The sequence below is a fragment of the Lathamus discolor genome, chromosome 5 (genome assembly GCF_037157495.1).
Source record: "Lathamus discolor isolate bLatDis1 chromosome 5, bLatDis1.hap1, whole genome shotgun sequence".
Lineage (NCBI taxonomy): Eukaryota > Metazoa > Chordata > Aves > Psittaciformes > Psittacidae > Lathamus > Lathamus discolor.
In genome coordinates this window covers 64,053,034-64,078,467 of record NC_088888.1, presented here as the reverse complement: position 1 = coordinate 64,078,467, position 25,434 = coordinate 64,053,034, and the positions used below count along the sequence as shown (strand labels likewise).

The 25,434-nt window shown below is 43.4% G+C and overlaps 1 protein-coding gene across 4 annotated transcripts in view; it reads right to left on the bottom strand.

The window, feature by feature from the left end:
• Positions 1 to 13,966: 13,966 nt before the first annotated feature.
• WASF1 (WASP family member 1) overlaps positions 13,967 to 25,434 on the bottom strand; it is a 90,692-nt gene continuing 79,224 nt past the window's right edge. For 3 of the 4 annotated variants that reach the window (XM_065679127.1, XM_065679130.1, XM_065679128.1), the window contains 6 exons: positions 21,706 to 21,859; positions 20,920 to 21,037; positions 19,960 to 20,132; positions 17,696 to 17,875; positions 15,717 to 16,354; positions 13,967 to 14,874 (listed from right to left, as the gene is read on the bottom strand). In XM_065679127.1, coding sequence (XP_065535199.1) covers positions 14,717 to 14,874; positions 15,717 to 16,354; positions 17,696 to 17,875; positions 19,960 to 20,132; positions 20,920 to 21,037; positions 21,706 to 21,859 — 1,421 coding nt within the window. In that variant the 3' untranslated portion in view covers positions 13,967 to 14,716. The remainder of the gene's footprint in view (positions 14,875 to 15,716; positions 16,355 to 17,695; positions 17,876 to 19,959; positions 20,133 to 20,919; positions 21,038 to 21,705; positions 21,860 to 25,434) is intronic. The other variant, XM_065679129.1, reaches the window with a different exon arrangement.

The following is a 25,434-nucleotide window of genomic DNA, read 5'->3' as shown; positions in this document are numbered from 1 at the left end:
CCAGCACTTTGAGCTATTGACTTGCCGTGATGTGCTCACTGTGCTGTGGTTAACTGGGTGCATCCCTCCAGTTCACCCAAGGAAAGGAGAGGGAACTATTGCTCAGCGCAGCTTCCCATCAAGCTGTGTTTCTCAAGAGCTGTTTGCGCACTTCATCTATCACATAGATGTCCATCTTTCTGCAAACTCCTTTATGCCGTGAACCAGCAGTGGTGGTTTCTGACTTTTTAAAATGTTCCTTTGTAGAGAGATACAGAGGAAACCTTTATGGTTAGTAGTACTCTTCTCCTGATTTTAGTTGTTAAGGTCTTATCTGGCGCTGATGTAGGGAGTACGGCCAGTGAATCTGCAGTGCCTGAGAGCCTTTTTATTGCTTGTTTGTGCTTCTCCTGCTGTTGATTTTATTTTGTTTTCTTTCTACAAATGTAACAGCTGCTTTATGAAATGTGCTTCATGACTGTAGTACAGGAGGAAAGCCTGACACAAAACTTAATTCTTCCGTGAAATCTCTCAAGAGCATTGAGCTAGGCTCATAAGCAAAGGGAGGAGAGCTTTGTATGAGTGGAACTTCTCTGTAAAGCCCCCTGTGAGAGCAATGACTGGGGGTGTGCTGCCGGAGCAGGGCGACATACTGAGTCATGCTCCTCAGGTGTCTGTCTCAGCCAAAGTGTGATTCAGTTTTTTCGTACATGACCTGGATGATGGAACAGGGACAATACTTACTCAGTGGGCAGCTGCCAGACAGCTGGGAAGGGCTGCAGTTGCCTTGGAGGGCTGACTTGCTTTTCAACGTGATATTAACAAGTCTGAAAGGGAATCTGGGGAAAGAAGGAGATAGGTAGACTGTCAGGGCAAGCACAGCAACTCAGCAGGAAAGCCAGCAGTGCAAGTCCAGGATGGGGAGTGCCCAGCCACGGGACAAACACAGGGAGGAATACCATGAGCTGATCTTGGTCAACAGTCTCACCTCACCATATTTGAAGGCTCAGGAAAGCTCCTCCAGTATGTGGAAGCTGCTGCAAAAGTGGAAGGAAATCTTGTGCATCCAACACCCTTGGCTTGTAGAACAAACGATGTGCTTAAATGACAGCAAGGAAGAGTCAGACTTGACACTGGAAAACTGACAGAAATAAAGGAACACTGGAACAATCTGTGTAGGGAGGAAGTGGGGACCTTTCTCACTGGAAGCCTTTCACAGCAAGTTGCAAACATCCACCAGGAACAAGACAGGGAGAATGAGTCTGTCTCCAGACAAAGCAACAGATTGAATGAGGTCTCTTCCAGTGCTATTTTATTATGTCACTGTTATAGTCACATGTACTTCTTTAATTTGCTGTTTGCAAATACTTGAGTAGCAGGTATTCAGATACTACAGATGCTACCGTTGCCTGCCTTCTGTTTAGGCCAGATTTGTGATTTAGGTTTGTGATTACTTCGTTACGTATTGCTGGCTTCCTAGAGCCAGCAATTCTTCTCCCAATTCATACAACGTCTAAGCACCAGAACGGAGCCCACACAAGCAGGATCATATATGAACAAATGCAGCAGGCTTTTTCCCCAGAATATTTTCTGCAGAATGTCAGCATCTTCTTAATCAAGCACCGAACTCTGCGTTTGCGTGCGTGTATGTACACACAGCTTTCTAAATCAAGTTTTCTTTCCTTGGACTTCCTTGTGTGCAAGCCCATTGCAAGGAGGGAGTGCTACAAATCATCCCTCACAGTAGGAAGTGCTTTGGTACATTTCCTATAATGATTACGTCCAGCTGACCTCCAAGTTGTGATAGAGAAACAACTGAGGTCCTGTAAGGACAGCTGAACCTGCAGGTACAAACTGACATGTTCTGTTTCTTTGAGATGCTGCACAGAAAGATCATGGATAAACCATCTTTCCTCTTTAGCTAACACTGGATTTGGAAACTGGTGAGAAACAAATAACAGTCTAGGAAAAATGTCCCCAGTAAAGTGATTTCCAGGGAGATGTTCTTTATTCCAGGTTGTTTACAACCAATGGGAGGGAAGAGTTACTGAATCAGTATGAGCTCCTAATACCAGACTGCCATCCTCTGTTCACAGCTGCTGATCTGAGCCCTTCCCATCTATACAGTGTGAGCCACCGCTTGCCAGGCAGAGTGAAGGGCCTCCAACAAGTAGGGTTGGTGCCGCCAAAAATAGCAGGCTTGGAAGAAAATCTCCTTTAGATGCTTTAGGTCTGTTGTATGTACTCTGTTAGCAGCTGGCATAGCACTATAGAGACTGCAAATTAAATGGTAACAATATGGATGAACAAATCGGGTGAAATTCCAGTCCATGTCATTAGGACATAGCCATTAATTTTAATTAATGGTAATTGTAATGTAATGGTGTCTGACAGAAGAGTTAAGGTAGGTATGTGTGTGCATGTGTTCAGAAGTCAGGGTCTGAAGCCTCAGAGGACAAACGCTATGGCTTTGACAGAAAGGTCAGGACAGAAGGGATCTTAAAGGAACACCCAGTTCCTTTTCTGCTCAGGGCATTCAGGGAACCTGCGGAAACTAGGATAAAATAATGCCATCCCTCTGACAAACTTTGACCAAGCTTTGCTGAGAAAACTGGAATAAAGCAGAGTCTTTGTGGAGGGTGGGCTCCAAAATTGCCAAAAAACTCCACCAACTTTTACAGCTGGTAAATACAAAGCAAATAAGGGAATCGATATGTAGCAATGTAGCTGGTACCCTGATGAGTAGGAAACTGCGTGTGTTCGTATGGGATAGATCACATCAGACAGAATCAATAGCCACCTTTGTCAAAGCTATAGGCTTGGTGACAAGAGTAGACATTTATCTAAATTATAGTAACTTTCAACAAAGAACCTTGTAGAAAACCTGAGGGGAGGCAATCTGTTCAGGTGCTCATGCTGCTGAGTTTGAATTAATCAAACTTTCTTAGTTAAATAAAGGGCAAGAATTCAGCTTTTTTGAACTATTGAGGGATGATGACAGGATGCATTCTGAATACAGATTGGGGGCCATATGCTGTCCAACACCCATAGAGCTGTGTGGTACACTCATAACCCCACGTGCAAACCCTCCTCTTTCACTGTGCTAAAGAATTGTTGACTGAAAGCCTTTATATGGCTTGGAAGATCTGTGTTAAGGAGCAAGCTGACTACAGCCAGTGTCACTTGGGTGCACCTTTCCAAAGGCCTGTGAGCTCCAGGCCCATTCCATGGACACACTGTGGAAAGAGGTACAAGAACTGACTGCAGGAAGAAAAGGCAGAAGGCTCCTTGGGCAGTGGATATGGTGTGAGGGGGTCATGGAGACACTTGTTTCTGGGGCAGGCATGGTGGCATGTGGCAGTGGGTGCCTGCGCAGATATGGCTGTTACCCAGAAAGGACATTTCTGCCATGTGTGCAGCTGGATACAAGAGTCACAGCATTGGGTTTGCAGCAGGATACCAAGCGTTGTGTCCTCAGCAATGAGCAGGCTGGCCACATCCCTCCTGTGTGGTCCTGCTCCATGGCCAGAGTTTGGGTTAAGCTTATGGACTTCATTCATTTTGGCAGCTCACATCTGTAATGCGCTCTCTCTACTTTCTCTGCTGTGCATACACAGTGCTTCTGGTAACCAGCTTTAAAATGGTCATAGCAAAGCACATAGCAGTCCTGTGTGATCAACTGCCGAATAAAATGCTACCCTTGTTGATGTTTTCCCAGAGCATTCGCTTTTCTGTGGACATGAGGTTAACAGAGATGTTCAAAACAACCACATGGTTGCACTAAGAATTCATATTATTTTGTAGCTCGCTCTTTGTGTTGGCTTTACCTTGAGAAGGGGAGGGGAGATCCATGCAGCATGTTTTTTCTGTACTGTTAAAAATGTCCATGTTAGAAAGGTATGCGACCCAGGAATATGGGCAGTTATCAGTGATAACAACTCTGATCTGCAGAAAATTAGCCAAAAGAAAGCTAGTAATTTATCCAGCATCATTGGCCTGATTTATTGCAGCCTGTAAAAGGAAAATCTGTGCTTAAACAAGCTGCTGAACTCAGACACCAATACCGCAATATCCGGTTGCCGATAAACGTACAGCCTTTGCTGCTTGCATGAAAATGTTTATGAGAGAGGGACCAGTTATTTCATTTAAAGGGACTCAGGGGGCTGTTTGCATTGCCAGCCACATTTATTTCTGAGCAGGCTGGCCTCTTGCCACCTCACACTGCAGCTCAGCCCTGCACCGCTTGCCCAGGTTCACTGGAAGGGGCAGGATAGGCATCAATACAGTGGTAAAATACCGGCACAGGTTGCCCAGAGAGGTGGTGGATGCGCCATCCTTGGAGACATTCAAGGCTAGGTTGGATGTCGTTCTGAGCAACCTGATCGTTAATTGAGTTGAAGTTGTTCCTGCTCATTGCAGGGGGGTTGGACTAGGTGGGCTTTGAAGGTCCCTTCCAACCCAAACTATTCTATGATTCTGTTCTATTCTGTGATTCTGTGGTCAACCAGGCAGTAACAAACACCAGCCCAAGTGCACATAGATGGTCTTGGGGGGTAGCAGGCTCCAAATTTATACATACTTACTGGTTTCCTTTTGTGATATACCCTGTTGTGCCAGCTCCATGTAGAGAAGTGCCTCGGAGAGCCAGTCACCATGGACAAGCAGCTTTGCCTGGGTGGAGGCTGGGGCTTGACCTGTGAATCTGAGGTGCAGAGAGGTCTCAGTGGTGTCCCTGCCATTGCCCCTCTCCTTCTCAGGGTGGACAGAGCCACTCTGTGTGGGCTGCTTCTCCCCAGCCCCAGGTGAATGCTAGGAGACAGGCATGGCTGCAGTGAGTAAAAGCCTGGGCATTTATCACTGTGCTTGCCTGTAGGATGCTCATTGTTTTAACCTGAGTGATGCTCTCAGGAAATGTCCCTGTGGCAGCCCATCTGTCCCAAACACCTGATTAAGAAGACATGTTTTCTTGCAATGTCTTATGCCTACAGATGAAACAGATGAATTCCAGGCAAATGTTTCCAGGCAAACTAGGCTTTCCTGCTTTCCAGCATTTCCACACAAGAATAAAAGCCATTTCCCAGGCTGCTCCTCTGAAATCTCTGGGAGGTGACAGCATTCACTTTGTCACATCATCAGCTCCTCCGTTTATATGCTTAAAGCAGGACCTCGGAGCTCAGCTTTGGCCAGTTCCTGGCAGGACTATTTTTCACATGGTTCTGCTGTTCCTAATGACCTGGGGCTGTGGCGAGGGTGGGTGAGGAAAGCCCTGTGCAGCAACACCACAGCATAATAAGTTCACAAACATGCGAGTGCCAAGTATGCTACTTGCCAGGTGTCAGTGAAACATAATGAGGCAGAAGCCCCATCTTTCAGTGTTTATGAAATACTACACTTCTATAAGATCTCACAAGATTATACCAACCTATTAGGAATTAACCCTTCCCTTATTCCCCCTGTGCTCCCCCCGTGGTGTGAAGATCACAGCTTTCCAACAGGCGGAAACACCATTTCAATGCAGAGGAATAGCTGCATGTGAGTGGCGCTCTGCTGATCCCTAGGGAACAGCTCGCTTACCCTGCTATGTGCCATCTCCTGCTTCTGCCCAGTCTAGTTTATTTAGTAATTAGCACTTGGGTGAATTTTCCTGCACCCGAGGGCTGTGCTGCTGCTCTGCTGGGGCCGGCATCCCTCCAACCCATTCACAGTCAGTTTACATCAAGGTGCAGACTCTGACTCTGCTGCTCTTGTGCATTTAAATGCATGGCTGCTAGTGCTCCCTCCCACAGCAGAGCTGGGTGGTTTTCCACTCTGGATCTTTCTGCACACAAGGGGGAACATTCTCTAATCAGCTATGTCCCACTGGCAGAAATACCACAGGAACCTCCGGATGACCTCTTAGGCTCCAAAGCACTGTGGCTTCTTTTGGGAAAGATATCTCACGTTGTCCAAAGTCATCTGGGTGCTCTTGGGCCTGAACTGATCTGCAGTCTGCAGGAGGCTAAAGCTGGCACACCGAGGGTAAAGAAATGCTTTGGGTTTTAGGAACATTTTGTGCAGCTGGTCAGGCATAGGCTGATTGATTAAATCCCTCAGAGGACTATAGGTCTGCATCAGGGAGGAACAGATGGGCATCTCTGCTGCGTCAGGCCATTGCCTTCTGTAAAGCAAAGGTGTTTCAGAGCTCTCAGTACAGGAGCCAGCCCAGATTTATGTTTAAATGTGGTTTAAGTGGTTTATGGCCTTCCCAGCAGCTGAAGGAGACCGGGACGGTGGGGCTGTGACTCCTGCTCCAGCTGCACTGCAGCAGGCATGGGAGGGGTCAGGAGGTGGATGCAGGTCTGGGTGCTCTGAGTCCCCCCATGGGTCCCTTCTCAGGAGCCCCTATGCTTCATGGTGCCCATGCTGCGGAGCTGCTCGCAGGGCACCAGCCGTGCTGCTTTCCCATTCCAAGATGACGAGGGGAAAGGGATTTCTGACTTGGTTCGGGAACTCTCACAGGACTCCTCTGGGGCTTGCTCTGCCATCTCCGGGAGAGCAGGAGGCTGGGGGGAACTCCCACCACATGAGGCATCCAGCCCCCATTCCATGGAGCAGGTTGGGGCCTGGTCCTGCGGAGAGCATCCCATGAGTGACACTGGTGACCGTGGATCCCGCTCCTTAGATATCCAGCCTCTCTGGAGCTGGGGTGGTCGTGGGATGCCGCTCCAGCTGCAGGTGGTTTGCTGTCTTTCTGCTGCTTCTATAAACTCCTTCTCATCTCTTGAAAGAGGAAAGGAAGGGAGAGCCAAGAATAGCAGTAAGTGGCAAATGGGGAGTGTGAGGTGCCAGACGCGGGCCTTGAAATCAACAGTAACAAAAATTGCTGCTTTTTCTCTTGAAGAGAGCCCTTGAGCCGTGCGAGAGGCTGCGCCCGGCCCGGCCGCGGGCTGCGGAAGGCAGGAAAGTGCTGCCACCTCCCGATGCGCATCTCCAGCTCGGCAGCGGGGCCGGCTGCCTGCTGCGGGTACCCACCCCCTGGAGGGTACATGGGGGGGGACGCGCCGGGGTGGGACACCACCGCCCAGGTGGGGTCCAGCGTGGGCCGGGGTGGTTTCACGGCTGGCCCCGGGGGCAGGCAGCTCGGTGCCGAAGCAAACCCGCGCACCAGCAGCACAGAAATCACGCATCGTCTGCCTCCTGCTGCTTTGCGGTGGCTGATCAGACGTTACCTGGCGGTGAGTGCGAGTGAAACAACAGGGACAGACAGGGCAGAAGCAGCCTTGCCAGAGAGAGCAGCCAAAAGGAAAGCAGCCCTCTTCCAAGTCTATTTATTTCATTATGATTACATTTTCAGTATTGTTCTTGCACTGAAGGAAGGCAGAGAAATAAGGTGGTAAATGGGGGGTGAGTAGTTCTTACTGGTAAGTGCAAAGCGACCTATATCGTTCTTCTAAAGGCTTATGACCTGCAAAGGGAGAAATCCGGAGGGTGGCTATCCTGCACAGGCAGATCAAAGTCTGCTGGCTTGTCCCCAGCCTGCCTTCAGCTGCCCCTGAGCAACCCGCTTGTCACTTAGGAGGGTGTAGATATGTATTTTAGGAATAAATGCAGCATGCAGTCAACAGGCTGCCCAGACACAGCGGGGACGGCCGTGGTCCCAGGGAGGCAGCCAGCAGCAGGGCCCTGCTCCCCAGCTCTCCATTACAGAGAGAGCAGAGGCTGAATTTTCACTCCACCACTGCTAAGAATAATATATATGATCAAAGGGTCGGTTTCATCTCTGGGGATTGTGAGTCTGCCAAAGGTTTGCTGTAGGAAATAAGAGGAGAAAAACTGGTTTGGAAAGGCCAGACTGCCTGAGAAACAGTGGCGCTGCGCTGCTCTGTTTTTGGGTAGCTCTCTATCAAAGGCAGCCTGTAGCTTGCTAACCAGCTTCTGATGTTTTAAAGCACGGTGTGAATTAAAACTGAAGCTTTGCAAGGGCCTCATTGTTGCATTCCAATGGAAGAAGTGGAATTAGGGGCGTTTGGAGCATGAATGAATACATCTTACCCTCCACCCTGATGGATGAGGGTGAAAGCAGAGAAGGGAGAGGCGCTGGGGGCTGGAGAAGCAAGGAGCCACCTTCACATGCCCTGGTAAAACCAGCCACAAGCACAGGTGAAGGCTGCAACCTTGGGGATGTGAACTGGGTGCTCAAGAGCAGCGCAGAAGTGGCTGTGGCCAGTGATGGGAGCAAGCAGAGCTCACTGCAGGCTCCTGCCCACCGTCATCCCACTCTGTGCAGAGCTCTGCTTCCTTTCATGTAATCAACAAATTACGTTCTGTAATTTACCTTACTAACAAGATACTCATATGCTCACTCCTCCCCCCCCCCCCCTTTTTTTTGGAGGTTTAGCAAGCAAACAGTGGGAGACCAAGGAATTAAAACCGTAAAGTAATCTGCATATGATCAGTAATTACCGTGAATCAAACCCTCCCCCAGCTCAGCTGGTTATTATTTCCCTGATAATGTAATTCTCTGTGCTGACAGAACTAGGAAATGCTCATTTTCACCAGAATGGCAAATAATTTCCTGCCGTGAATATAATACTGTATCAAGCAGTTTAGTGTCCAGATAAATCCACCTAATGAAATTTACGGGGAATATAAGGACTATTAAAACCAGAAAACAAACCCTGCAAAAGTAATTGCTCCCGTGTGTGTTGCGAGGGGAGGATATGTTGCCAGCAGAATCCCATTAAACACCTTACAGGTGTCGCTGCCCGTATCAGCACTGAGGGTTGATGTGGGTGACGGCGGGGTGCTCCAGCAATCATGTGTGGCTGCAGCCAGGTGAGCCCCTTCGGTCTGCCCCTGTGGGACCTGCTCCAGCCTAGGGGCAGAGAGAGGGCACTGTGGGCACTGCTGGGGCAGGGCCTCGGCCCCAGTGCTCCTCAAAACACCCCTCGGCTGCAGGGGGTGCAAGGTCAGTACTGCTGTGGCTGTGGGGACAGGGCTGGCTGTGCCTCCCTTTGGAGACCTCTGCTTTCTACCTCTGATTCATCCCAAGATGAATCATCTGTACTGAAACTCCTCCCGGCAGGAGCTGGGGCACAGCAGAGAACAGACTATAGAGAAGCAAAGCAGTTACCCTAATGTTTTATTCTGATTAATCACCTCTGAACTACTGCCAGGAATCCCGCTGGCCGGCAAACGATGCTGGGCAACACATGTCCCACTTGGGATCGTTGCCAGCTTCCTTGTGCCTTTAAAACCCAGAAGACACAGTGGTGGAGGCCAGCCCGCAGACCTGGCTGCTCGATGGTCCTCAGCATCCCTGCACAAGGCCATGTTGGCCACATGTCCTGCTGGTGATGTTTACAGACTGGTTTTGGCTTTGGCATGAATGGGCAGTGCCAAAGCTACAGCAGCAGGCTGCTCTCTCGGGAGGTTAGAAGCCTTGGGCAGTTTGCTGGAGTTATTTCTGCTGGTACTGAAGTGCAACACCAAGCTGCGACAATATGGCACTGACTATGGATGCTTGCCCCATGGGAATGTGTGGGGAGGCCAGAGGCAAGGAGTCCTGTTCTGAAGTTTTTAGGATGTGGTGAAGAAAATGTGTTGCAGAGGAGTGGAAGTGGCTAAAACACAGTTTAAAACTGCACTGAAAGGAGGTAATTTGTGAAGCTTTTCTTGGAGTGATCCTGCCATGAAGCTGTGTTAAAATGTCATGGTTTTGTAATAACACTGTCACTAAACAGGGAGAAAGGAATATGGAAACAATCTGTCCGTAAGGGGTCCTCAGCTGTCTTGTGTCTGAAAGTGAAGCCATTCAACCATTAGAGAAATGTGAGGAGGGGAATATTCAGCCCTGTTTGGTGAGAGATGCTTGATACCTGCCCTAATCCATCCCCATCTGTTTCCAGTTCCCCAAAGGAATGCTGCTGGAGCAACTGCCCAAAGCCTGCGAAAACTGAAAATAATGTCGAAGAAATGGGACAGATGCAGCTTTCTGTGGAGGCTGTTACTGATGCTGCTGTCATGGACTGCTGGCACTCCGGGAGCACGAGTGATGACTAACGTGGTAGGAGCCATTCTCCAGGCAAAGGGGCTAGCAAGGGAGAAAGACATCTGCTTGCAGCGTGGCAGGGATCAACGAAAGAGCATGGGCTGCATAATATTGGGTCTGTTGCTCCAATGGGAACCGGACAGGGTGCTCACCCTCACCCTTGTGGGGTCTGCTCAGTACCCCAGTGCCTGTTTACTGGCACTCGTCCATGTTTTCTCTTCTAGCAGCAGTTGGAATGGGGATGAGATTCCCATCTCCTGCCTGCTCCTCTGCAGCTGCCTGGTGGGGTGCTGCCAGACATTCATTAAGCCCTCAGAGCTGACAGCCACATCGCTCATGGGAGCAGGTTATCCCAGCTCCTTACAGCCGGAGCGGGTTAGGGAGCACTGTCTCAAGCAGCGCAAGGGGCAAACGGGAGGACACTAACACCTACCAAGGGCTGCTGATGTACCCCAGAAGCAGCTGGGGAATCAGTAAGGTCTGTGCTGGCTGCAGCCACAAAGGATGTGTGAAAAGTCTCCTGAGCAGGCTACAACCCCCGAGAATCAGCCAACTGCGAAAAGTAGCCAGGAGTGGAAAGGAGAGGGAAAAAGTAGCTGAGTGCCCCTAAAAAGGGAGACTGCTATTGCTGCCCCTGGTGTCTGGCTGTGAGTCCTCTCTGGTGTTTAATATTGCCACCTGCAAAAGAGAATAGGTCTTTTCTAGCCTGTAGCTGAGGGGACAGAGCAGACACTTGATGGAGCTCGAGTCGAGTTTCCATCATATCCCTGCTAATGCAGATCTGGGCTGCAGAGGCTGCACTGAGGCTTTGCTTTAGTGTCTCCTCGGAAGTGCTCTGGTCTGTGCAGCTGCTGGGTGCTGGGGCCCTGGCTGCTGACTGCACTGCTATGGGTACGCCTCTGTGAGCTAGCAGCTTTGTGGAGCCGTGCGTTGCTGCTGGGCAGGGGTTTCTGCACCGTGCTCCAAAACTGGTGCTGACACTGCCTGCCCATGGTGATCCACAGGCAGGGGAGACACGGCCCACCACGGAGTATGTACTTCTGTTCACATCCTCAGAGCAGGCCACCAGGTAAAGCAAGCAGGGATGCACTAGAGGGGTTGCAGCTGCATAAGAGCCGAGATCCCAGCATTGTGGAGACCGCCCATCACAGAGACCTGGGGCTGCCGGTACTGGTTTGCACTCTCTGCACGGAGAGTGCACCTTCTGCGTTAGTCTGTGTGTTCATCAGACAGGCAACGGTGTGTCAGTGTCCACCTGAATGCAGAAGAGTGCACCCCTGTGCCCACACAGGGAAGGATGATCTTACCAAAGGTCTATTTTAAAATACCTCCTGCTTTTTTAATCCCAATTTAGTGGGATTAATTAACATTAATTAACATAATCCGTTAATGATAATCCGTATTTAATGGTTGCTGTTCAGGACACACTACTGAAAAAAAACAGAATGACATCTCTTTGTAATTTTTGTTTCTTTGGTACTTGTTCTCTTCCACTTACCTATTGATTTTTGGTCTATGATGGCTGCATCATTGTTACTATACCATTTTGCACATCCCTAGTCTTCTGCTCTGGTTCTGCCACCAAGTGCCTTTTGTTTCTTCTTTCTACACTTTTAATTTTGTTCTTTCCCCCTCATTTTGCAGTAGGAGAGGTAGATAACTTTAAATTGTCTCTGATTATGGGACATGAAGAGAAGCATGAAGTTGGACAAAGTTTTCTGTTCACTTACCCTGAACGTTATTGGCGCATTATTTTTGTGGCAGACTTTGAGCCTTTGATTTTAACCAGCTGCTGTAAAGGTACAGAAGTAAACAACAGCCTCTGTAAACAGTTCAATACCGAAGACTTGATTTAGTACCCTCCAAGACAAAGCAATCAATAATCTATTAAACATCTAATCACAGGCATGAATAGCCCAGCAGCCCTCTGCACAGCGTTCCACCGAGAGAGGAGGGCTGTTGGAGACTCCAGTACGAGGGACACAAATCACCGAGACTGCAAACGCATCGCTGGGGGTAGATCTATAAATGCAAATATTCAAATTCAACAGTCGCCTCTCGCTACTGGTGAATCATGCTACTGCTATCTGGAGACTAGTTGCTATGGCAGAAAGCTGGAGCAGTGGCAGAAGGCCAGGAATCCCGCCTTTCAAATGTTAACTGAATTTAACTCTTGACTTCTCTCAAACAAGGTTCATTACTTCCTGTGACTGTGTCATATTAAATGAGTGCTTTGTCTGCCCTGGGTACTGGTTTGGAAGGGATATTATTAATCGCCAGGACAGCAAAGCAGGTCAAGAGCAACCATTTGTCAGTAAGGAATTTTTTTCACACCTTTCAAGCCTTTTGCCTTTTTTCTCTCCCTTCCTTTCTTTTGCTAACTTGTCTCCTTTACACAAGTGATGCCCAGTTCACAGCGCCTGAACGCGCTCAGAGCATACTTGCTACGCAGGTGTGACGGTGTGATGAGGAGATCCTCTACCTTAAACAGTTACAGCCTGGACACTGGCATGCTGCTTTTTCGTTTGAGTGATAATGCACGCTGCTGTCTGGAGTATCCACCAGGAAAATCAGGGGGTTTTCAGACTTCAGCAAGGAGCAGGTATAAACATCACTTGAAAAGTGATTTTGTGAACAGCAGAACTACCTACACATGGAATTCCAGCACAAGCTCTTCGTTCAGCTGCCTAATGTGTGGACCTGACTCCCCGCTTAAAGGTATCTGCAGGTGTGTGCACTGCCCTTTGGCTTGAAGATCATAATCCTCTACAGCTGCATAAATGAGATCTCTCTCATTGAGTTACTGGGCCAGATTTAGCAATTTTGGATTGCTGAGATCCAAGGAAACACCTAGACTGAATACCATGAAAAAATCCTGCTGTGGTGCTTCTGACATCTTTTCTTTAACATTATGAGGAGATAATTAAGAAGGACATACACTTGGAAAGTTAACTGAGAATGGCAGAAGGAACCACATGGCATTATTGTGAAGACAACTATGGAAGAGAATAGCACGTATAGAGAGCTGCTTCCATGGTTATGAAGATGCAGATTCACAAATTTTGACAATGACTTTTCTCCCACAAATGCAACAAAGGCATTACTGTTGCAGAGGAAAAAGCCCTGAATATAGTAAGCTATGTACAAGATTATAGTGAAGGCTGAGATGGTGACAGTAAAGTTGCTGTATGGTATTCCTACTCCAGACTGTACCTCTGGAGTTCTGCCCAGTCCCAATAGTAGGTTAATAACCACATGTCCTTGTGAACTATTCTGTAGCCAGTAGGACATTTCATGTTCCACATTCAGACATCTTCTGAGTTTTAACACTTGTTTTCTTCTATTACACAATTCCATGTTCCAGGCACCAGCTTGCAAAGTAAGAGTGCTCTTGCACTCCCACACTTTTCTTCTCAATAGGCATTTGACTGTGGGCTCACGACTTGAAGGAATTATTCCAGAGAAGGGAAACACAAAGTCCTGCCCAACATGCAGTACTGCTAGACAGCACTTAAAAAATGACTTTGCAGTATCACCCGTGTTGTCATCTTTCATTAACCATGATTTTGACTGTTGCTTCTCCCCTTCTCTTCTCAAGATATACTGATGGTAAAGTTTTTTATAAAAAAAAAAACCCAACCCCAAATTCTCTAAGCCACAAACTACAAATTTGGGGTGGGGGTGGGGGTGGTGTCTTTCTTTTCTTTTTTTGTTTTGTTTTTTGCTTACAAATCACAGTAAGATTTCTGCTCTTTTTTTTTTTTGGGGGGGGGGGGGTTGGTGGATACGCATACAGGTATAATGTGATGATAGATGCTTTCTTATTTAATCTGGATCCTTGGGTAAGCAAAGAATGTTTATTGTAACTTTGCAGACCACAGATTAAATCTTTGAAATGCAAGGATTCCCCATGTGTACCGGTGACAAGCAGGCTCCATTGAAAATGCAACAACCAGGAACATTTAAAATGAACCATTTATTAAACCAAACTGTTATTTTAACAGTTACATAAGTTACACAGCATGTTTAAGTCAAAAGATTTCACAAGAAAAAAAAATTAAACTTTTTATTATGCAGGCAAAAATAGTACCACACAATATGTACCTGGGAGGGAAGGAGGGAAGGGGAATCTCTAAACATTCAAATAAGGCCATAATTATTTAAAACCAACGATAAAACAATAATAAAACCCCCCAAAGACCCATTTTCCTTTCAGTGTGTTCAGTGCTGCTAACTATATGTACTTTTAGTGTACAGATGTAATCGAGGCAGTGATATATTGATAGCTAGGTTTAATGCTTTAAAACTCTATCAGAAGTGGAATAAGGCTCATTAGTACATACAGCTGCCCTTGGAATGTCAATCTCAGTTGCCTTCATTAACTTAAAATTCACAAAGTGCACAGTTAAGATATGCCAAAAAATTGTAACTGCTACTCTACCAACAGCTGCCCATGCTTAATACTTAGTGGTCTATTGGAACAAAGAATGTTCTTTCAAAAAAGATGTGTAAGAAAAGCCACTGTAAAACATTTAGTTTCAAAGATGCACTAGGAGCTTTTTGTAAACAGAAAAGTAGAAAAACATGGATTAATTATGTAAAGAAAAGAATACAAAAACCACTAGAAATGACCATCAAACTTTCAAAGAACAAGCACCACAATGGACATTAGCATTCGATTTTGCAGAGTACAGCAATGTAATAATTTTACTCTAACCAATCCACTTCATCGAATTCTGAATCATCTTCTGAATCGCTGTATTCCACGGCAATGCGTCGAGAAAGTATAGTAGCAACATCATTCTCAATGCGCTCATGTTTAGCTTCTTGTTCGCGTTGCTCTTCAACTTTGCGTAGCTGAATACCTGAAGAACATCAAATCACAAACATGTTACTCTCCCCTCCTTTAGCATTATACAAAGTATTTAGCTCATGATTCACACAACACTTTGCAAACAAAAATGAAGGCTGAGGACACTGTCCGCCTCAAGTTCTCTGTCCAAAGTTTTGAAAGAGAGGAATGTCAGAACTGCAGTGGCAGACCAGATTGGTCAGTCCTTCTACTATAATATCCTGTGTCATATTTTCCACTAAAAACACACCCACATTTTCATTTTTTTCACTGCCCTGCACCTCTGCGATTCCCTTGCACTCTGTCAGAGGGGCACCTTGCAACATGAAGACTGCTTTACTACTGCATTGAGACATGTCAAGAATAGATACTTAACAACTTTAAGTCTAAATGATTTCTGAATGTCATTTATATGTGCTTGTAATACACTGATATGTGATCAAAATTCCAATGCCAATGGGTCTGTTCTTTTACCTAACAGTCTGTGAGAAACAGTGTTTTTGTCTTTTATGCAATCTGTAGGTTATCAGGAATAGCTGCATTTTTAGGTAAAGAGAAATGAAGAGATAATCTACACAGATCATCTATTAAACACATGTACTTTTTTTCTGAAAATCTAACTTCCACAGAGAACCAGTTTTGCATCCAAACTAAACATCTGATAAGCACAATTACAAACTGAAAAAATCTGTCTACTTGGCAATGCACACGCTGCAGAGAATAGAAAGCAGAAACAGACTTAAGATGCATCCCTCTAACTTCTTACACATGTGAAATATTCCATGTCTCAAAGCTAATGTGTACTTAGCAAGCGGCTGAGACCATTCCATTTGCCCCTTAATAGCCAAACCTTACCTTTCCGTATTGCTTCCAGCAGAACACTTCTAGCATCACTGATTACAGGAAGAGTTGAAGGATGGCGTTTGGGTTCAGGTGCAGGAATCACTTGGGATGGTGGAGATGGGGGCATTAAGGGGGCATGAGTGCCAGGGACAATGGTTGTAGGAGGAGGGTGCAGAACAGGAGGAGGGTGAGAAAGGGCTGCAACTGTGACAGGAGAAGAGGGTCGAATGCCAGGAGGTGGCAAGGGAGGAGGTGGTGGTGGTGGAGGAAGTCCCTGTACTTCAGCTTGTGGAGGACCTGGGTGAACCGGTACAGCTTCACACACCTGGGCAGCTCTAGTGACAGGAGGAGAGGGTTGTGCTAGGGGAGGAGCAATTGGAGGTGGTGCTGGATGTAGGACTCCAGGAGCTATCTGGAGAGGAGCTGGTGGAGGTGGCACAGCTGGGGCCTGCAGAGCAGCTGTGGGAGGAGGTGGAGGAGGTGGAACTGGGGGTGGAGGGGTGGAAGTCATTGCAGCTCTTAGTGAAGAAGTTGACAAAGCAGATGGAAGAGGTGGTGGCGGTGGAGGAGGAGGAGTGGGGCTCACAAACACTGGTGTTCTGCCTGTTGCTGGTGACTGAGGACGATTTTCTACCAAGCCAGTCGTAGAACTGAAACATAGAACAACAAGACAGTTATTAGATCTGCAGAGTATAAAAAAATTACAGAAACAAAACCCACAAAGTAGTAGATTCACTTCTACAACTTAAGAATATTGAACGCTGGGCATTAAAGAGCATTACATACTATGATGATTTCAAGGTATTTATACTATCTAGAAGGAATTCTAACTCTCAGTATGGAAGATACATCAATCTTCCAATAGGCCTTTGCTCAAATTCAGCTATTAACTGAGCTTATGCTCTCATGCAAACCCGCATCTTTACCAAAGGTTTCTTATACTAGTGTAATTCTCCCCTCCCATCTCTAAATAAGTCCAAATAATTTTTCTGAAGTAAGGGAACTGCTGGTTGATTAATTGCTTTGATTCACAGAACTTTAAAAACAGAATAGCACAGGCAATGAGGATGAGTTACATTCAAAATACATATTTTAAGGTTTAGTGACAATATGAGTGAGGCTAATATCAAAGGTCACCAATTCTATGTACAGATAGGTATATTTATGTGCTAGATACTCATAGTGCAATGAGTAGGTGAATTGAAGGAACAGTAGAATTATTTTCTTGAAAGACCACTAAAGGATTTCTTTCAGCTGCTGTGGAAAATTAATCTAAAGTGTTATGCATTTCTGTGTTTAATCTTCTGAACAGTAAAAAGACATCCTTTCTAACGCATCTTGCTGATTGCAACAACCATATCTGAATTAACTGTCCTTTACTCCGAGCTTTAAGTACCTGACCATAAAGTAAAATTTTGGGGTAAAACAACAGGGGAGTGACAACCAGAGCCTCAGCCTAGAAAATACTTTAACTATGTATCCAACTCCTGGAAGGGCACAGAGAAATAAAAAATAAGAACATTAAGGGGAACTGAAAAAATAAAAAAGGCATTTGCAATTTAGCAAATATGATGAATATACAGTTTTGACAGCTGACTGTCTTACAGCGATATATGCTTCCTTTCACGTAGGCTGAAACACAAATCTGTTATACAAATTTCAGATTTTCAGTTCAAAAATACCAAAGCTATATCCTGAGATTCTAACATCTTTCACAGAAACATTTTCCATGCAGTTATTTGTATTGCCATACAGCTCAGAAGGTGACATAGTCTCAATATTAATGGCAAGGTCTCCACAATGGCACCCTAGGGGGTTTAGATGCTGAGCTTTCTCTCCAACTCCTGCACGGGCCTGCAGCTGCCGATGTGTCAGGGCTGTCGACTGACTGCCCCCAGGATGTGTGTCCTGCCTGAGCTGCATGGGAATAATATTAATGACTATTAGTGGGGCGGTGGAAAACTAAAACTCCCCAATAAATCTGCACGTACCTAACGCAAGGAGGCACAGGTTTCACATCTCCCGCTCCATGCATCGGAGGTGGCGGTGGTGGTTCATGTGGCCTGACCAACACTCGCTCCTCGGCTCTGTTCAGAAGTTCAGTCATCTGGCTGTACGGTAATGCAGAAAGTGAATATGATCCATCCATATGGTCCACATATGCTTGAGATCTGTAGGAAAACAGTGACAAATGACCCAATGTAACCTTTAGTAAAAGCAAGTATTAGCATCCTGAGCTACTGTTCAGTACTTCAGTTTGATTTCTGAATTCAAGTATCTTCTCTGCATCAATGCTGCATATTGTACTTCATGGCTTTTTAATAATTTATCCCACTTTCCATGCTATTGCTTCTAGCAGCTCAAGAGTTTAATGATTTTGACAGGTATATCACACAACTTCTACAGTATGTGTGTGATCTTAGTGTTTATTAGTCACACTATTTTGAGTTAAGTAAATAGAGCAATACAATCAGAAGTATACATATACCCGAGTCTATTATAAAACAGACATTATACTCATTAATTGTTTCTTCTCCTCAATCCCTATATATATATATGCAACTGTATTCCTTTGTAACATTCATGAAACACCCATCAATGTTAGAACAGTAAAATTAACAACTGAATAATTATCTGAACTTCTGTCAGAAGATATGCAGAGAACTCAGTACTTCAGACCTAATACTTTATAGCTATTCAATGGATATAAGGAAGGTAATCTAAAAATCTATTATTGAATAGTAGTAGCATATAAAGACGATTTAACTTTCTTGTTAATGACAACTTTTGAAACATGTCAAGTCCTGATCAGTGAGGAAATTGTCATCAAGTACGCAAAGATTTCAAAAAGATTTCTCTTTGCAAAAAGTAAAGTAATACTCTACATTTCCATACACTGCCACCACTGTAGTATCTAGGTTTATTAAATTCTTCAGGGGTGAAGGTTTTACTCTATTATTCAAAACCATAGTGCTGTTTTGTGTCTGAACAACCTGCTCTGCACATGTAGTACACTACAGCATAAGTGCATAAGTACTGAGATAATCAAGTTTTCATACAGGGTCCTGGACATAAAAGCAATCCTACAACAAGTATGGGGAATCTGCAACATGTATGTATCCTGCAATACTATATATGGAATCTGATGTACAACACAACAGAAGGACAGGGGGAAAGCATATGTTTCTGCCAACAGTGTGACACAGCAGCTTACAAAGATAAGATACTATAAAGTTGTTTTCATTAAAATGCTTGTAACTGCAACTTGAGTTGTACCCTATTGAGTGAAATGCACTGAGACCATTTCACTTTCTGAATTGAGCTAAGTTTTCTACAAGCAAGCTTTCCCATTTTTCAGACAGCAAACCTAGAGTTGTCGTTAATTATCCACTGTTACTATTAAGTTAGTTTGAAGGCCTCACAAAGCTACATGAAATACTCTCTTAGGGTGCACTTTTGGCCAGCGAAGGATAAGGGAAAAATAAAACTTTTTTGGAGGACAATGAATACTTTTGAATTAAAAAACAAAACAAAACAAAACCAAACCAAAACCAACCAACCCTAAAAAACATACCCCTAAGACTCCTGTATTACTTGTCAGCCCTCTTTCCTATCAGACATTTCTTGGCTGGTAAAATGGACTTGGTTTTGCGCAAACACCAGAAACATAAACACAGCAGGTGTTTACCATGTGAAATGCCACTTTTAGCCAACAGCAAATATGTGCTGTGAAATGAGAATCCAACAGGTTGAATTTTGTAATAGACTATAAGCAGAAATGTCAATCAAATCTTGGATTTGTTCAAGAGTAAAGAGAAGCTCAGCATTCTCATTTGAGTTCCAAGTCGATGTTTGTTCACATCACACCCACCATACAGTCTTGGCAGTGTCTGCTGAACTAAAATCTAGAGACTGGAATAACAGGCATTTTGTAGGTCAAGACTTGAATGTTAGTGACACACCTGGGTGCAAGCTTGCAACAGTGACACTACACCTTCTTCAAAAGGGCAGACAACACATCCTCAAGGATACAATGAATTCCAAGAATACACGCTACTATTAAAAATAACAAGATAGTAACTACTTCTTTACAGACACAGTATTTTAAAACTGAGGTTTGACTGAGCTAAATCAGTGATTTCCAGTACATCTCAAGAATAGCAGTAACATCTCATCATTTAGCATTTCTCAAACTTGTTCGCCATGCTGTATGAATATCTGTACTTAATAAAGGATAGAATTAATAAAAAGGAACCTTGATTCAAAATGTGAAGCTGGGCCATTAGCAACTTCAGTGTGCTTATGTAAGAGGTTAGCATCGTCTTCCGCAAGCTCCGGGCCTTGGGCTAACTTCTGCCACTCTCTCCGTCTGTCATGAGGTGCCCGTGGCACTTTTTCTGGTTCATGAGGGCGATCCAGATTCTTCTGCTGTAGGAGAGTTGTGCAAACAAAACTGACAGCTAAGACAGTGCTTTTTAATTAGCCGCATTTAAACATTTGCTTCAAAATAATGAAAACTTATCCCAATTCAAGTGCAAGAAAAATTTACTTTCAGTCTAAATATATGTAAAGCAACATGACTTGCAAAAAACTTCAGTGTAGTGGAAAATTAGCTGAATAATACAGAGAAAAATAACTGTATAAGTAGGTTTTTATTCTAAGTCTGAAAGAATAAATCTGACACATTTACTGTCTCTATGTCTGAAACGTACAGAATAATCGCAAAACAAGAAAGTAGATTCCCTATGCAAAAGTGTTTGTATGATTTTCAAAAAATATAAACATAGTGCTCTATTCCTATTATTTTTTTAGAGGAAACATGCCTATTAGAATGTTGTACAAGATTTTTCACCTGTAAGATTTTCAGAATTTTGCATTATAAAAAAAGGTTCCACTGAAATTCTTTATTCTCGCTGTATTCTTCCTTTTTTTCCTCCTTTCTGAGTCATTGCTAGAAAACTTAGAAGTTTTAGCAAGCCTGATGTTAGTTACATTAGGACAGCATGGAAGTTCTAGGCCCCTCTATATTATTTTACTAATTATTAAATATTTATTTCTTAAAGTTGACAGAATTGAATGAATACAAGTAGTTTTCTTAGAATGACTCTGTAAAGTTTGGATTGTTATTAATTGCATAACCAAAAAAGTGTTACATGTGTAAGCAAACCCTTTCAAGGAAGAAACACCAGAAGCTATAGAAAACTAACATACATACCTTCTGCTTCCTCTTTTCTTTTCTTTTGTCCTCGGTGTCCTGCAACATTTTTTCCTTCCACAGATCAAAGAAGTATGAAGGATTTGTGTAAAACTTCAAACCCTCTTTTCCATCATCCCTGAAATACAGTGATGCAAACACAGCATATTATTTATTGGACAACACATGAATCCAAACATTAAGGCAAAGGCCTAGTATCTCAGACTCTGAAATATTTTACTGAAGAACAGTAAAAAGATGAACATTGACCTCCTGTGCCATTGTTCTTTACTAGCTTTCCCTCTATTAAAGGTCCTGATTTTAGAAAAGTAGCTTTAATGTAACCTGCAGATAAAAACAGAGTATCATGAATCAGAGAACTCCCATTCCAGTGACTCAAATCTTGCTCTTAAAACAATGAGCTAATTTGTGTGGCTGCTCTTGTTCCAGCTAATGATTTAAATTGACTTTGGGACAGCAAACAACATTTCCATTAAAGAGCTTTCTTCCTATATGCTTAACTGCTTATTTTCTTCGCTTTGCATCCAAGAGCATTACACAGCTCAATAAATACAGACGATAAAAATGTCTTTTTCTTACCATCGTTATGCTGGGGTGAAGTCTGAGTAAAGTTTTAATGCTTAGAATGTCTTCTGCTGCCTGTATTCCTCCAGCACCTTTACAGTTTTCTAGCTTGGCTCCTTAAATATTCCAGTGCTAATCAACATGAGCAATGTGCCTGGATATAGCATCTCTATTACATAAAATAAGCTAGAAATTAGTTTACATTCATTTTGTTTTACTAACCTGTAAGGAGTAAGAATGTTAAGTGGAGGAGGCTGCTCACAAATGTCGTAAGTCTCTTGCAAAGGAATAGGCAGAGTTTTCCGGTCAAACAACTGTTGATCTTGAATTGTGGAACTCCGGAAAGCCTTCCTCATTGTAATGTCCTGCAGTGACACTGAAAGGGGACATTGCCATTTAAAAAAACCCTCATAAATGGCTTATTATTTGGATTAATCTGGAACTGCTTAATACTGACTAGAATATAAACATTAAGCATTGCTACTAATCTCTTACACACTTTACAGCAGATATAAATTCATCTAGCACCACTATTAGGGCAAGATACTGTCAGATTACATCAAAACATGCTTTTAATGGTCTAGCACATTATCCTCCATTTAGCTTCATAGGAAATTTTTGCTTACATGGATAGGTATCAGAGCTCTGTCTCCCCAAAGCAGTTCAACAAATTGCTTGCTGTAGCTATAAAATATTATTCTGTAGTTCAGAAGTACCAAACAACATTTACTAACTCCTTTTCACAATTCTTTTGGTCCTAAAAAGTTACTCTCTATCTTGAGGTATAGATTTTACCTTTATGCTATCAGCTAGCCAAACGTTGCATTCCTTACACGTGGGTAGCAGTTCCACTGATGGCCCACTGAGATGTCAAACCAGCAGATCACTTCAGCTTATGCTACTGCTATCAGTGAGTTTGAATGGAAGGTGATACTATGTTCCAATACATGAAACTAGTCAAACACTGGTTTTTAATCAGACTGTTTAATCAAGATGAGTCTTCTCTGTTCAATTCAGGTGAGACACTTTGAGTTTTTAAGCACTGTAGTTAGGAATATTTTTAGATGTTTATTTTACACAAATAGGCTGGCAGTAGTGCCACTTTATTCAAGACGAGAGGACAACATCTCCTCTCTCCCATATTCACTGGGGCCTTCATCAACAATTTTTTAAGAGAGTGCATCTGCTTAAGCTGAAAGCTGCATTTTACTCTGGTTCCCAAAACATACACGTGTACACAACAGAGCTAGATCTACTGTATGATCACAAAGCGGAAGAAGGCAAGATTTTTTCCAGAGGGCTTGCATTTCATGGAATGTTCTATCTTCTTACCTAAGCATATTGGCAGCATCATTTGTGAGGCTAAAGATGGGATTTATTTGATTTGTAGTTCAGCTTTTGAAGTTTATTACTGTTGGCAAGGTTTTGTGTTTATGGAGAAATGTCTTCCTTTTTACCTTAAGGTTCTATTTCATTACAGTGTTTTTCGTTCTTTTTAATACCTTTAATTAGCTCATCAGAAGTCTTTTTAAGTATGTGAAAGAAGTACTATATGAATGTCAGCCAGAAGTCTCAATTTCTCCAGGTATTTCTGCACTCATAAATAACCCTATATATTTAGCACCTGTCATGAAGTACAGGTTATTCACAACTAAAAGAAGCAGGTTTTACCTCATCTAAAACCCTAGCCTTAGATTCTTTTGTACTTCAGCTGTTTTACCTTCAGGTTGTTGGTTTTACAAATCTTACCAAACGTACTTGTTCAGAGTTACTTGGTAATCCTGCAAGTCTTTAAAGCGACTCTCACTTACTAGAGACTATGCCAACAAAAATGAAAGTTAGTATACTTCTCTTTGAACCTGTGTGCATTCTTAAGACAATGAAGCAAATTAAATTTATCCCAATAAGTACAGTTCTTTGTTCTATGCTGCAGAATTTCAAACAACTAACAGCATTTGCTGCACTGATATCTAAACACCAGTATCCACTGAAAAGCATGCCATTATTTCAAAACAACTGACAACATTAGGACAACACTGCTAATGAAGTGAGAGGACATGGCACACAAAATACTGAGAATTATGATCCTGATATAACTCACGTACACACAGGGATCAGGTAAATCCCATGCTGCAAGCACCATGTAATCCTGGGCTCTGCATGGTTTGGCTTACAAAGCCATTTGTTTAACTTGCCAGCTGGCTGGGAAACAGAAGCCCTCTGTGGCTTGCCACCTCAGGGGGCAGAATATGTGAAAACCTGGCTGGTCATCCAGCCACATAGCTTTGGCCGATTGACAACCTGGCACAGCAAGAGGACAACCTGGATGTAGGAATTCAGGTGTGAGAAGAGACAAGACACTGAAGGAGGAGCTGGAAATGCTGCAGGCATTGACTTGATGCTGATACATTTAAGCTTCCAGTTGCCTAATTCCTAACTAGCACCAGACCCTTTGCATAGCCCAAGATTCTAAATTTCATATGGTATTTTCTCCTGAAAGTCCATCTGCTACACCACTTCTGTTTACTGCAATGAATGAAAAATGGAGTCATGTGATTTCCTTAAATGTTGAGATGTTCACAATTTAAGTTAAAAACCAATTCAACAAACTGCATAAATGCTATTTCATCTTTCCTGTGTCTGTTATTTGGATTGTACGAAAAGACTTATAATATCAGCCAGTCCAACTTTCTGTACACAGCAATATTTTCTTCATAATTAAAAATTATCTCTGTCAGAAAGCTAAACTACCAACCTTTTGTACATTTGGTTTTGAAAAAAGCTGCCAGTATGCTTTTATCTGTAATCAGCAATGAACTGGGAAAAAAAAATCCTTAAATTGCACGCTACAATAACTGGGTTTCTTTTGCCTGAACTACAAATTAAATTAAAGAGCACATCTGTAATATATATACATAACATTTTACTTCCTGTTAAACCTCTCATTAAACTGCAACCCCCAATTTGTAGTAAAGGTCAGGAATGGAGCACATCAGCATACTGACAGAAAGTAGCTACTTTTGCATTTCAAGGATATTAAAAATTACATTTTATTGTGCCTCATCAGATGAAAAAAACCTGTTAATAGATTTTTTTTTTATTCTTTTAAACTCACTCCAATGTACAGTTTATGAAGAGGTTCTAGGCCGAAAATTACAGTTCTCCTAAAGATGGCAAATGAAGAAATAATATATATTCCTTTTAAAATCAAGCGCTCTCAACACTTCGCTGTCAGAATTTCATCCTGGCAAGTTTTAAGACCATGACATCTTGAATGCCACAGCTATGACTCCTTGCAGAACTAGATGACTATAGGTAATCATATACCACTCAATGGACTGAGTTGTCCACAATTCCCTTTCTCTGTTCAAAATTTTGCCCAGCAATTAAAAAGTGCAGGGAAGGAAGAATGACAATATCAAATTAGCAACTTTCTCATAAGATTCCAATTAAAGGTAATTAACGGGGGGGTTGTTTGAAAATTCTCTTCAGATAAATATTTCAGTTCCTGCAGATGCTGTAAGCTTGAAGTCTGATTTCCACATTATGTATTTCATTTTTTTAATTATTATCCATTTCAACAATGCCTACAAGCACACACACATTAGGCTTCCCTGCCATCAGAATACTTCTGCCTGATTGCTGCAGGCTTAATAGTTGCTAAGCAGAGAGTCTTATTTTGCAGAACTGGAACCACTCCACTTTTAGGTTGCCCTTAACACAAGAAATGAAAATTTTCTGAAATACCTATTTCTAAAAATCCCAAACAGCTCAAGCACTCTTTGGACAGAGAATGCGTGTATCTTAATTACAGGTAAACAAAGAGAAGATGTAAATGTTAGAGCAATAATTTTAAGAGGACTCAGAAGCTGCTTTAAATGCAGCACATAGAACCAGAGAGTCCAGAGCAGCCCGTTAGGGAAGATGTAAATCACCCAGCTGCATCAAGCA